The sequence below is a fragment of the Lates calcarifer genome, linkage group LG10, assembly GCF_001640805.2.
Source record: "Lates calcarifer isolate ASB-BC8 linkage group LG10, TLL_Latcal_v3, whole genome shotgun sequence".
NCBI lineage: Eukaryota > Metazoa > Chordata > Actinopteri > Centropomidae > Lates > Lates calcarifer.
In genome coordinates, this window is record NC_066842.1 from 671,926 (window position 1) to 683,885 (window position 11,960).

At 43.1% G+C, this 11,960-nt stretch overlaps 2 protein-coding genes across 2 annotated transcripts; one reads left to right on the plus strand and one right to left on the minus strand.

The window, feature by feature from the left end:
- Nucleotides 1-1,092: 1,092 nt before the first annotated feature.
- LOC108872410 (serine/threonine-protein kinase pim-3-like) lies at nucleotides 1,093-5,135 on the minus strand. The gene is given in 8 exon segments (XM_018660067.2): nucleotides 1,093-2,190; nucleotides 2,317-2,352; nucleotides 2,355-2,492; nucleotides 2,595-2,958; nucleotides 3,117-3,167; nucleotides 3,774-3,883; nucleotides 4,695-4,775; nucleotides 4,919-5,135. Coding segments are annotated over 8 exon segments (1,161 nt in total). The 5' UTR covers nucleotides 5,121-5,135; the 3' UTR covers nucleotides 1,093-2,011.
- Nucleotides 5,136-8,338: 3,203 nt separating this feature from the next.
- Nucleotides 8,339-10,736, plus strand: kbtbd13b (kelch repeat and BTB domain containing 13b). Its single transcript, XM_018705202.1, has one exon. The coding sequence runs from the start codon at nucleotides 8,439-8,441 to the stop codon at nucleotides 9,873-9,875; it is 1,437 nt and encodes a 478-aa protein (XP_018560718.1). The 5' UTR covers nucleotides 8,339-8,438; the 3' UTR covers nucleotides 9,876-10,736.
- The last annotated feature ends 1,224 nt before the right edge of the window (nucleotides 10,737-11,960 follow it).

Here is an 11,960-nt window from a genome sequence, read left to right on the forward strand (position 1 = left end):
ACTGATTTTTAACATGTAACTGCTTTATAAAGTATTTTAACTGGGTATAATCAGCTGGTCTCCATGTTTGGGATAGGAGGAGACCTCTGTGGATAATTCGGCTCCTGGTGAAAACCTCCTGAACGTCTGTATATGAAGTTATCACAGAAACAAGTGGAGCAAATGTTTGCGGCAGCGCGGCTCGCAGCTTCTCTTCTCTTCTATTTTTAAAATTAAACTGTTTTATTCAGTATTTTCACCGGAGTTAATCACCACGCCTGTTTGTTAAGGAGATGATCAGACCTCTGTGGAAAATTCGGCTCCAATTAAAAACTTCTTGAACCAGTGATCCTGAAGGAATCCTAACCAGGAGAAACTACTGTAATGGTGGTGAAGACTACAACTCCCATGAGTCTGTCAGCAGGTGCTCTGAGGAGGACTGTCAGGTAAGGCCTGGTTTTTCTTCGTGTAGAACAGCAGTGGATGGAAATGTTGGTTAATTTCTGACTCCGTGTTGGAAACACACAGTGAACGTTTGAATGAAATGTAAAGTCAGTTCACCTGAGTTCAACAGGTGGATTTGAACTCTCATCATGATTTAATCTTCTGTTTATCATTACTGTTATTGTTGATACGTGAAGTTTCTTTTTATGCTAAAACTGAGAATGAGCTTGTGGAGTGGCAGTGTAGTATTTCTACCTTTACTTTAGTAAAAGATGTATTTCTTCCACAGCTTGTTTAACACATTATGAACCAAAATTAATATTTATTATATTAAAAATGTATTTTATAAAAAATAAAATGTGGTTGAATATTATGGATTTATAAATGGTTAATGGTTTGAGTTAGAGAGGTGCTACTGAAGGAGTTTATCTTGACATTTAGTGTGTTGTTTAAATGAATATTAAACTGATTATCCACTGAACTGTTTAAAGTTACTGAGTAATCTAACTAATAACAAACACTGAAGTCTTAATAAACTCTTCACCTGAGAAATAAATCACTTTAACAACTTTGTCTCCTTAGACTTTCCAATATAAACCTGTTTTCCTCTTCAGTGACTCAGAGATTTGACTTTAATAAGAACCTGATTTAAATCGGAGGTTATGTCTGAATAATAAGAGTCAGATTATATACAAAAAGTTTAATATGAAAAATATTAAAAATACTTTTCCTGTCAGAACTCTCGATTCAAAACATCAAAACTTTAACAAATGAAATCTGAAAGATAATAAATAACCACAGAACGAGGAATGTCTCTGGAAATAAATAAAAACAAACTCAGTTACAAAATCTGCATAAAAAATAAAGACAAATATTCAAAATACAAAACTGAGTATTTGCATTGACTGTGCATTTTAACCTCCGACACTGAGGGAGAGAAGATGGAGGACGATCAGCTGACTTTATAAACTTGACCATGTCTGATAAAAATCAACAGACAGAGTTAGAGACGACGGCTGAGCTGAGATTACAGGTGAATTTACCTGTAAACTGATCGTGAGCTGAACTGGAGAGGAAGCAGCTACAGTTTTTACTACAGGGTCTGAAAACTTCCCGTCCTCCAACATTCATGTTTCTACAGTCGACTGAAACCTCAGAACACGTTGACAACAAACTAAATATAAAACATGAATCACTGAAACCATCATTCACTACATTTCAAACTGCTCGACGGAGGAAACTGAGGAAACCATCGACTGATGAAATAAAGATTTAAACCATCATTTTGTTCATTTTACCCTGAATTCCAGAAGAGGAGTCATCGTCTGTGTGTGTGTGTGTGTGTGTGTGTGTGTGTGTGTGTGTGTCAGGTGAGGTAAGTTTAACCGTGAGGATTCTCTGGACCCTCCACCTCTGACCCACAGCAGCTTTAAACTCAAGGCACTGAGACAGAAACAGAACAGGTGCAGCGCCACAGTCTGAACAGGAGGAGGCGCTGTGGAGCCACAGGAGTCAGCTGCATCCTGAACCATCAACATTACCACCACAGCACAGCTGTCAGTCAAGTCCAAGACATCCTGTTGACCAATCAGGAGCTCTGCTGGCTGGAGGAGGAGGAGTCAGCTGGGATGGCGTGGAGCGTGATGCTGCCGTCGTCTTTCTGCTGGACGGTGGTGACGGTCACCCAGGGGTGCAGGAGGATCTGCTCCAGGGTTGGTCGGTCAGACGGCTGCTGACTCAGACACCAGCCAATCAGCTGCTGGCACTCTGCGACACAAACGTGACGAGGTGAAGAACAGTGACAGGAAGTAACGCGCTGCAGTGTCAGAGTATCGATCGATCTGAGACCTGATCCACACAGAGCCGACTCGTCACACTCGGACTCGGACTCACCTGTGGAGATGTTGCGTCTGAAGTAGATCCGCCCCTCAGGATCTCCTCGTCCTGTTCGAAGGGGATGTCGCCGCACACCATGTCGTACAGGAGCACGCCAAGTGACCAGACGGTGGCCGAGCGGCCGTGGTACCGACGGAACCGGATCCACTCCGGAGGACTGTAGACCCGCGTACCTGCAGGGAGGAGGAGGAGTCAGGTGACAGTGACACTGACAGAAAACAATGTCCTGATGAGGAGTTTTGTCGTTGTCGTGGCGACCAGCTGATGGGACTCACCGTCAAAGTCGGTGTAGGCGGAGTCTTTGAGAACGGCCCCCGAGCCAAAGTCGATCAGCTTGATCTGGCCGGTCCTCAGGTCCACCAGCAGGTTCTCGTCCTTGATGTCTCTGTGGACGACGCTGCAGGCGTAGCAGTGACGCACCGCCTCCAGCACCTGCAGGAAGAAGCCGCGCGCCGCCGCCTCATCCAGGGCGCCGCGCTCCGTGATGTAGTCGAACAGGTCCTGAGCCGGTTCAGGACGCTCCATCACCATCAGCCAGCCGTCCGCTCGCTCCCACCAGTCCAACAGACGCACCACGCCGCCGAACGCCCCGCCCACCTTCTTCAGCAGCACGATCTCCAGAGGAACCACCGCGCCACACTGAGAGGACGTTTCAAAATAAAAGCATTGGGTTAATTTGTGTTTATGTTTTTTTCCTGTTTAAATAAAGGTTTTAACAAACTAATGAAGCAGCTGAGGTCGTAATTAATCTGACAGGAAGTAAAACATCGTAAAACAATGAAAACATGTAAACTCACCAGAGTTCCCCACTCAGTCACTCTGTCCCTGCACACGTGCTTCACTGCCACCTGAGAGCAAACACACATTAACACACACTTACATACAACATGTGAACACACAGGGCAGAACAGGCTAGATTTCTGCACAAAAACAGAATAAACAGTGGCTATAATATAAACCTGCGAAGAGTAACATCAAGCTTTTATTTTGCTTTGTCTTCTAATGTTCTTTATTTATGAATAAACATGATACGGGAAACTACTTCCTGTTTGCAAAGACTAAAGAACAAAATGAGATTACTTTTCAGTGACTGAAGATTAACAGTCAGAGATCTTCTTCGTGAAAACAAAGACCACATGCCAGACAATAAAACAGGAAGTACAATGAATAGACACACCCTTCGAAATAAAAGCACAAACTTCTAACATGACGTGAACACCAGCTGCGATCATCTGCAGTGTTTAATTAAATGATTCAGTTAATCCAGATACAAACTGGCAGCTGTAAATATTCTAACATGAAGCAGAAACATCCTCAGTCGACATTTTTCGATTTTATTGGTGCTTTTATTTTGAAGGCTATCGCCGGAAGCGTAGCTGCCCGCTGTGTATAGCTTCACGCTCCGAGCCGCGGCCATGTGCCGGGACCAAAACAAAGCGGCTCCCTGCTCTTACCGGCAGCCCGTCGGCCAAGCGGACAGCCGAGTAGACGGTGCCAAATCCTCCGTTACCGAGCACCGAGCCCAGTCGGTACAGTTTCTCAAACTGCTGCTTCTCCACTTTGGCTACAAAACACAGAAAAAAATAAAATCAGATTATTTCAGTTTATTTGTTCGGTTGAGACTATGGAGCGCCAAAATCAGTAACCCCCACCAGAACAAGTCCCTCTCCGCTGACGTGTTCTCGCTCTCTTGCTCTTTATCCACGGGTTTAAAATAAAATCACTGCCTTATTTCTACAGTAAAATATATTTTAAAATCACCGAATACACACGAGTACATGAGCGAGTATCCTCCGACGACTCGTGCTGTTGTCGTGTCAGCCGTTTAAAAATGGTGGACTGTTGATAACACAGGAGGCGGTTTTATTGAGAGATAACTACACGTTTTGGCTCAATATCTGACTTTCAAAAGCCCCTGGACGGTTATATCACTAGCACGCGTTTACTGACCGACTATTGCGTTGAAAAATGTAGTAATTTAATAATCATTCTAATTTCACCAGTAAAATGTTACAGATTAGCCATTGAAAACACCTTTGATGCTAAGATATGATGCTTTTGATGCTATCGGCCGAATTAATTTGAGTACATGTGGAATTATTTTTGAAATAACGAAGAAAACATAAGCCTGCTTACCGAAGGATTAAGTCTAGAAAATGGCGGTTAGTTTCTGTCATTTTCACTTGTTCGCTTGTTAATTTTTGGCAGCACGTGTTACGCCGTGTTATGTGACCGGTTTGATTCGGTAACCTGGTTTGAAATTTCACGGTAGCTGGTCCCAGAGATGAGCGGTTAGGTGAGGTGAGGTCACAGGATATAACGGGTCACTGGGCTCGGTGTAACGCCGGCTGACATGTTGCCGTTAGAACCGTTACCTTGCTGCGGCTGAAGCTTCGCCGGTAGATCCATGCTGTGAGAGAGGGAGCCCAGTTTGGAGAGCAGCATACTGCTCCTGACTTCTCAAAAAAAACAAAAACAAAAACACATTCAGAAACTATTGGCGCAATAAATCCCAAAAAACTGCGGAACTAAACGCGCCCCTCAGGGACCAAACGCAACAAAAACATGGATAATATCCATCAATATTTCTGCCATTTACACAGGACGACGGACGACACCAGTATCCAGGGAAACGCGCCACTCTGCCGCTTCGCTCCGCCGCTGCCGATATTTACAATGATCACAGATATCCTTCCGCCTGACCTCCGCTGAGCCGTTAAATAACACCACCGAACCTGCCGTTTGAAATCCACACCAGCACACCTGGATAAATGGTAGCCTGTCGATTCGTATCGATTCATGGTGAAGTTTAGGTCGGTGACATGAAAAAGGAGCTCTAAACAACGAGAAACATGCGGACTAGTTTTTCATAGTGGAACAGGCGCAGGGATTCGAGGAGGTCACTCTGGCACTGCTACAAAAATGAATGTAATAATTCTAGAGGCGTACAGTTTGTTTTCCTGAGAATCTAAGTCCATTTACTTAAGTACATTTTAAAGATATTTGCAATTTACTCGAGTATTTCTGTCACTACTTCATACGTCCACTCCACTACAGTCAAGAGGGAAATGTACTTTTTATGCCAGCACATTTATTTTAAAGCTAAGGTTCCGAGTCACTTTGCAGTTTCAGATTATATAGAATTCATACAGTGCAATACAAAAGAATCAAAGAAATTACATTACAATGTATTATTATAGGTGAAACTCAGCTGTATGTGCAGGAGTTAAAATTTGTTCCACCTTTACCAGCTACAACATTAGAATGACATACGCATTAATATGTATAATTATAATCCAATAATATGTTATAGGCCTGTATTATTTTGTAATAGTCCAGCGCTTTTGTTTTTGTTAAGACCTGAATTCTTCCTCCACCACTGCTGAAATCACATTAACCTGTGATAAATGTTATTTCTTTCTGTCCAGCAGAGGTGGAAGAAATATTCAGATATTTAAGTAAATGTAGCAATAACACAATATAAAAGTAATCCATTGTGAAAGTCTCAGACTGAAAGTAATGATGTAGAGCAGTTTCCTCTGTTATCACTTGTTTTTTATTAATGTCATTGTTCTGTCTTTTTTTTATCACACAACTCAAAAATGTCCTCACTCAGCGTCCTGGCAGTTCTGTTTTGGATCATATGCGTCCCCAGTTTGCAGCCAGATATCAGGTTATGAAAGACAGCGTTTGTTACTCTGTGTTATATAAGCCTGAAGAATGAATGACTTCCACCTCACTAATGTGGGTTTGTGTCCATTGACATGTGTCTGTGATCAGATCACAGGTGGACAGATCCGATCGCTCAGACCACATTTAGTGTCCTGAGCCACACCGAAGGACCAGCTATACTCATTCAAACAATGTCTGAAAATTTTTAACACACTGAGGAATATAGTGGCACAGGAGTCCTCAAACCAGGAAGCAAGTTAGCATGTTAGCATGTTAGCATGTTAGCACTTCCTGTTCCCTCGTCCCAAAGTCAGAGTGTTTCTGGTTAAATGTCTGAAATAAGGTCTGTGGTTTTAACACAAGCTCAAGACATTTTCAGGTTTGATTCTCCGACATAAAATGGGTCAGTAAATCCCCCACTCCTGATGTTTGAAGCTTTTACGTGTCTTAAAAAAGGCGGTTGCTAACGAGTGTCTAAATGAGACTACAGAGGTTGTCGGGGACGTTAACATGAAAACCCATCTACTCACCAGTCCACCTTTACAGCCTCGTTGTGTTTCTACTCACGCTCTTTCAAACTCTCACTAACTTTCTAAGAAGAAAGGCTTTTGTAGAAGAGCTCAGAGCTAAATGAAATGACCAGTTGGAAGCTTAGTGGTGGAGACGTTGACGTCATGTGACCGTGGTGTAGTTGGTTTATAGCCTAACATTAGCTTCTTACTTCAAACATCAGAACAGTGGTGTTCATCTGTGAAGATGATCTGATCAACTAAACCTGAAGGATCAGAAACTTTAGCTGCTCACTGTTTATTTTCTGGAATAAACCAAAACACAATGAAAAAATCCCATTGGCTTTTTGTGGAGGAACCAGGTTCATCATCACTGCAGGACTGAATAGACCTTGTTATGATTTCTTCTTCTTTTAATTTTCGGTAGTCACAGTAGATACAGGAAGTGCTCTGCTGCCTCGTGCTGGTTAAAATGAACTTGTTTGGTCTTTGCAAGAAGAAATAACCTACATGTTTATTTGCGTACAGAGCAGGGAAGTGAACAGGGATCAATATTCCCTCTCTTTAAGCTCTGTGTTTGGTCTCCTCCACCTCTCGAGGGAAACATTTGGCTCTTCAGCTGCTCTCTGAGTGTGTTTAATAGGTTTATGGGAATAGTGAAACCAAACCAGACAAGAGAAGATGCCACAGAACCAAAGATTATTCTATTACATTCCTTTTACCTCCTTTTTTCGCTGCAGTAACATACATTTGTCTGTGTTATATCTTCTTCTCCTGACACTGTGTTTTCCTCCTCCAGTCTTCTACTGTCGTGTTGTAACCATGTGACCGATCAAAACATCAGTCCAACCTTCTCAGAATCCCCTCCGTCCACTCACAAACTGCTGGAGCCAGTAGGATTGTTTTGACCGAGAGTGGTGGCGGGGGGGGTGCCTCCTCTCAGTGAGCTCAAATGTAGGTCAACCCCTCCTACTTCGCTGTGAGTGGATGAAAAGAGACAAATCGACAGAAAACAGATTTAAAGACGCGAAGAGAGACAAACATCTACTGATCAACTGATCTGAGCTTGATAATCATGAGATTAGATGTCCCAGTAATCACATCACTGTTTGATTTCTACTATTTACATCATACACTGAATTAAAACCTGCCTCAACATCAGCTCAGGAAATCCATGGTAGTTTACTTTCTCGTCAGTGCTTCTGCTCTGTTTGTGGAGGAAAGAAGGAAAGGAAAAGTTCAGAAGAAGCTGGAAATCATGAGTCAAAAAGTCTAATTTAAACCTTATCTCCAACTACAAGTTTATGGTTATGTTGGGGGACTGGACTGTTTTCATTTGGGGATTTTTTCTACAGAAGAATCAGTGAACAAAAAAGTAATTAAGACAAAGTTGAAATCAGTTTTTCAACTTTTATTTTTTTTCTGATGTTGGGGTAAAAACAAATGTCTCAGAACCAGGAATCTCTAAGACCTTCATCATGGCCAGATCAGAGACGATATGTTTTGTGATTTGGATGAACTGAGCCTTTAAGTTTGCAGCAGCAGATATTACTAACCCTCCTCCTACAACATGAATGTGACTTTGTTCTCTATATTTAGCTGCTTCTATTTTTGAAAGCTGTGAAACAACTGATCCTGTGAGAGGAGTGATTCAGTTTCATACCGGGTCTCTTCTCTCCGGCTCTGCTTCAGGACTTTTGGAAATGCCAGTGTAGATTATCAGTCATCCAGATCATGGTGGTCTTAAGTGCTAGAGTTGAGGCTAACTGGACTTCTTTTAGGTTCCTTGAAGACGTCTCACCTTTCGTCCTACTGACGGGGGAGTCCCAGGTATTTAACCTTTAGTGGGGTTGTTTGTGGTCTTGAGACTATTGGAAATGCTTCAGCTTCTTGTGTCATTTTCATGGAGGACATTTTCTTGAGTGTCAGAGAGCAGTAATGTCAGCGCACAGCAGTGAGTCGGCGGACAACAGCTGTGAACTTGCAGAGAGTGAAAGGTATCTGCCATGTTCTGGTCTCGTCTCGGCTAAATTAACCATTGTGGTCGGGGACACTCACTTCTCTGAGGAGAAGATGTTACTCGTTCAGAGCTGCGACTACTTTCGAGCTCTGTATCGTTCTGGGATGAGGGAGTGTCGACAGGAAGAAATCCACCTCAAGTCTCTGCGTGCTCGAGGCTTCTTTATCGCCCTGGCAGTTCTACGAGGTGAGATGCCCATCCTGGATGCAGACGATATCGTCGAGGCCATCGAATGTGCTGCTTTCCTGCAGGTGGCACCGCTCACTAAGCACCTCATCGACCGCATTGACTCTGATAATTGCCTTCTGATGTATCACACCGCTGCAACCTTTGGCCTCATGGATCTTTACCACACTGCTGCGCTGTTCATCCGAGACATGTTCGTCGACCTGGAGGTGGAGGTCATGAAAACCTTACCGTCAGAGCTGATATCCTACATTGAGTCTCTGACCCCAAGTGTTTTCGCGGCTGTGGGCGCCCATGTGACGTGTGGCGTGGATGAAACTGTACATGCCGCCTCCAGGACGATTTGCTACCTGGATGAAACTGGAAATAATTGGAAAGTGTTAACAGATCTTCCACTGGAGGCCAGCACTTCCATGGCCGGAGTGACCGTTCTAGATAACAACCTCTACATCGTTGGAGGAGTTCATGGTGTCCATAAACAAGCTGTCGACTCTTGTTTCTGCTACAGCGTTGAAAACAACAGCTGGAGCAGGATTGCCAGTCCGGCACAGCTGCGCTACAATCTCAGTCTTGTCGGCGTGGACGGTCGACTTTACGCTCTTGGAGGAGAATATGAGCGAACAGTGATGTCGTCTGTGGAAACCTTTGACGTGAAGACCGGGAGGTGGACGTTTGTTGCTCACTTACCTCAGCCGGCAGCAGGAGTGGCATGCACCAAGACTATGAGAAGGATATTTGTGTGTTTGTGGAGGCCGATGGAGACGACGGAGATCTATGAGTACATCTCAGGGAAAGACGAGTGGCGGTTGGTTACCACGCTGATCAGACAACAGAGCTATGGCCACTGCATGGTCGGCCACAGGGACAACTTATACGTCATGAGGAATGGTCCATCTGACGACTTCCTGAGGTGTCTGATGGACTGTTACAATCTGAGCTCGGGTCAGTGGTCGTCGCTGCCGGGACACTTTGCCAACAGCAAAGGTTCTCTGTTCACCGCTGTGGTGAGAGGCGACTCTGCGTTCACGCTCAACAGGAGCATGACTCTGGAGTACACCATCAACGGCAAAAACTGGAAGCCCCGACAACAGATGAAGGGTTTTCCCAGGAGTGGATCTATGTGGACATTTCTGCTTCGGCTGCCTGATGCTCTCATGCTGCAGCGGTGACTCCATTTGTTCGGAGATTCATTGGATCATCAACGTCTTCTTACCTGTGTTTCAGAAAATGTAAAGGATTCTTACCGTTTATTTCAGCTGTTGGTTTTCATCAGTTTGTTCATCATTTCTAATAGTAATGATAATGTTCTCACCAAGCCAGAGATCTTGGAGTAGTCCTGGACTCAGACCTGAACATTAAGACAATTAGAAAGTCAGCCTACTATCACCTTAAGAACATATCAAGGATTAAAGGACTTACATCTCAGCAGGACTTGGAAACACTTCCATTCATTTATCCTCAGTTGACTCGACTACTGTAATGGGGTGTTTACAGGTCTCTTAAAAATAAATAAATAACCAGTTTAACAGCTGCAGTTAATTCAGAACCTCCTGCTTGAGTCCTCACTAAGACCAAGAAAGTGGATCATATCAGTCCAGTTCTCAGGTCTTTACCCTCACTTCCTGTCTGTTGGTTTATAAAGCTCTGAATGGTTCAGAGCCAAAACACATCCAGACTCGTCAGGTCGTCAGGGACTAGCCTGGTCTTTCTGTCGCCAGAGTCAGAACTAAACCTGGAGAAACAACGTTCAGGTTTTATCTGGAACAAACTCAGAGACCTGCAGGTCTGCTGAAACTCTCAGTTCCTTTAAATAGAGGCTGACCTTTCTGTTCTCCACTGCCCTTTGTTAATATTAGTTAATAATCACTAATTTCTTACACTGAACTGCAACTTTAACTCTTGCATTTCTTATTTTTTATTTTCCATGTAACTCTTTTTACTTTCTGAGTATTTTCTTATTTTGCTTTTCATTTTGTCTTGATGCCTTTCATATCACTTTGAATTACCTTGTTGTTGAAATAGTAAAAATAAACCAGTCTTGTCTTACAGCTGATATTGCTCCAGTCTTTTCTTTGCCTCCTCTGTCTCACTACTTTCAGAAGCAGATTAGTTTCAGATTTGTTGTCTTTAAGGCTTCATTTTCTTTGGTAAAGTTGGAAAACAGTCTTATTTTTGTTGATGCGTTTGCCGTCTGCAGTGAAGAACCCAGCATACATTGTCTACACACTGCATCGTCCTCCTGTAGCATTATTATGTTCTTGTTAAAGGACTTTGGAGCCACTGTTTGTCTGTTAAAGGTTGTCATTTTACATCAGAAATGTCTCAAAATAAATCAGAAAGAGGAAACTTTAAAACTGAAAATCTGTTTGGATAAAGCTGTGATTTATAGAATAGATTTATATAACAGAAATCAGTCATTTAATAGAGAGAAAAAACAGATTAACTGTGACTAAATGTCCTCCACCATCATCAGGATGTGTTTAATAAATGTAATAGTGTTGTATCAGTGTGTCTAAGTGCCTTGTGAACCAGTGTTGGTCCTCACACAGAGTTTCTGTTTCCTGCTGCAGCCTCTGTTTCCTGTTGGCACCGAGCGGCGATGACGATGATGGAGATTAACGGCAGGCAGAGCCAGGCACCGCGGGGCGGCCGGGCGGGACGCCAGCAGCAAGCAGCGATGCTAAATCTGACCCAGAATACAGAGAGAGAGAGAGAGCAGGGTCAGGCCGGGACACGGCGCTCAGGATGACGCCCTCCGTCACCTCCAGCTCCAGTCTGGGAATGAGGCCAGGATCCAGAGCTGGACTGGGTGATGGATGAGCGTCTGGTTATCAGGGTTTGACCACAGGATGATTTACTGACCTCAGTCTCCACTCAGTTTGAAATGATCTGAGTTTGTCATTAACAAGCAACCAAACCTTAAAAATCCAAAATAACACAGCAACAGTTCCTCTGTTATACAGTTTTTCAAACGTCTACATTTATCTGGCAGCTTTAGTTACTTGTTACCAATAAATACAAAACATATTAAACTAATAAATGATCATGTATTATCATAGAGCAGTATATATAGTAGTTAACATTTGACCCAACCACATACATCACACCTTGTTGTTATGTTGTATGTCATACATATATTACATATATTTTTAATACATGACAGCACAGTAAGTAATTTGAATCTGAATTTATTACAGAATATATTCGATTTTTTGTCTCTCTGTTGTCGTTTTCTTGTCTTAACTGAGCTCTTT

Bases quoted from the DNA above. Each gene is read 5' to 3' on its own strand.
- kbtbd13b (XM_018705202.1), top strand. From the start codon at position 8,439: ATGTCAGCGCACAGCAGTGAGTCGGCGGACAACAGCTGTGAACTTGCA.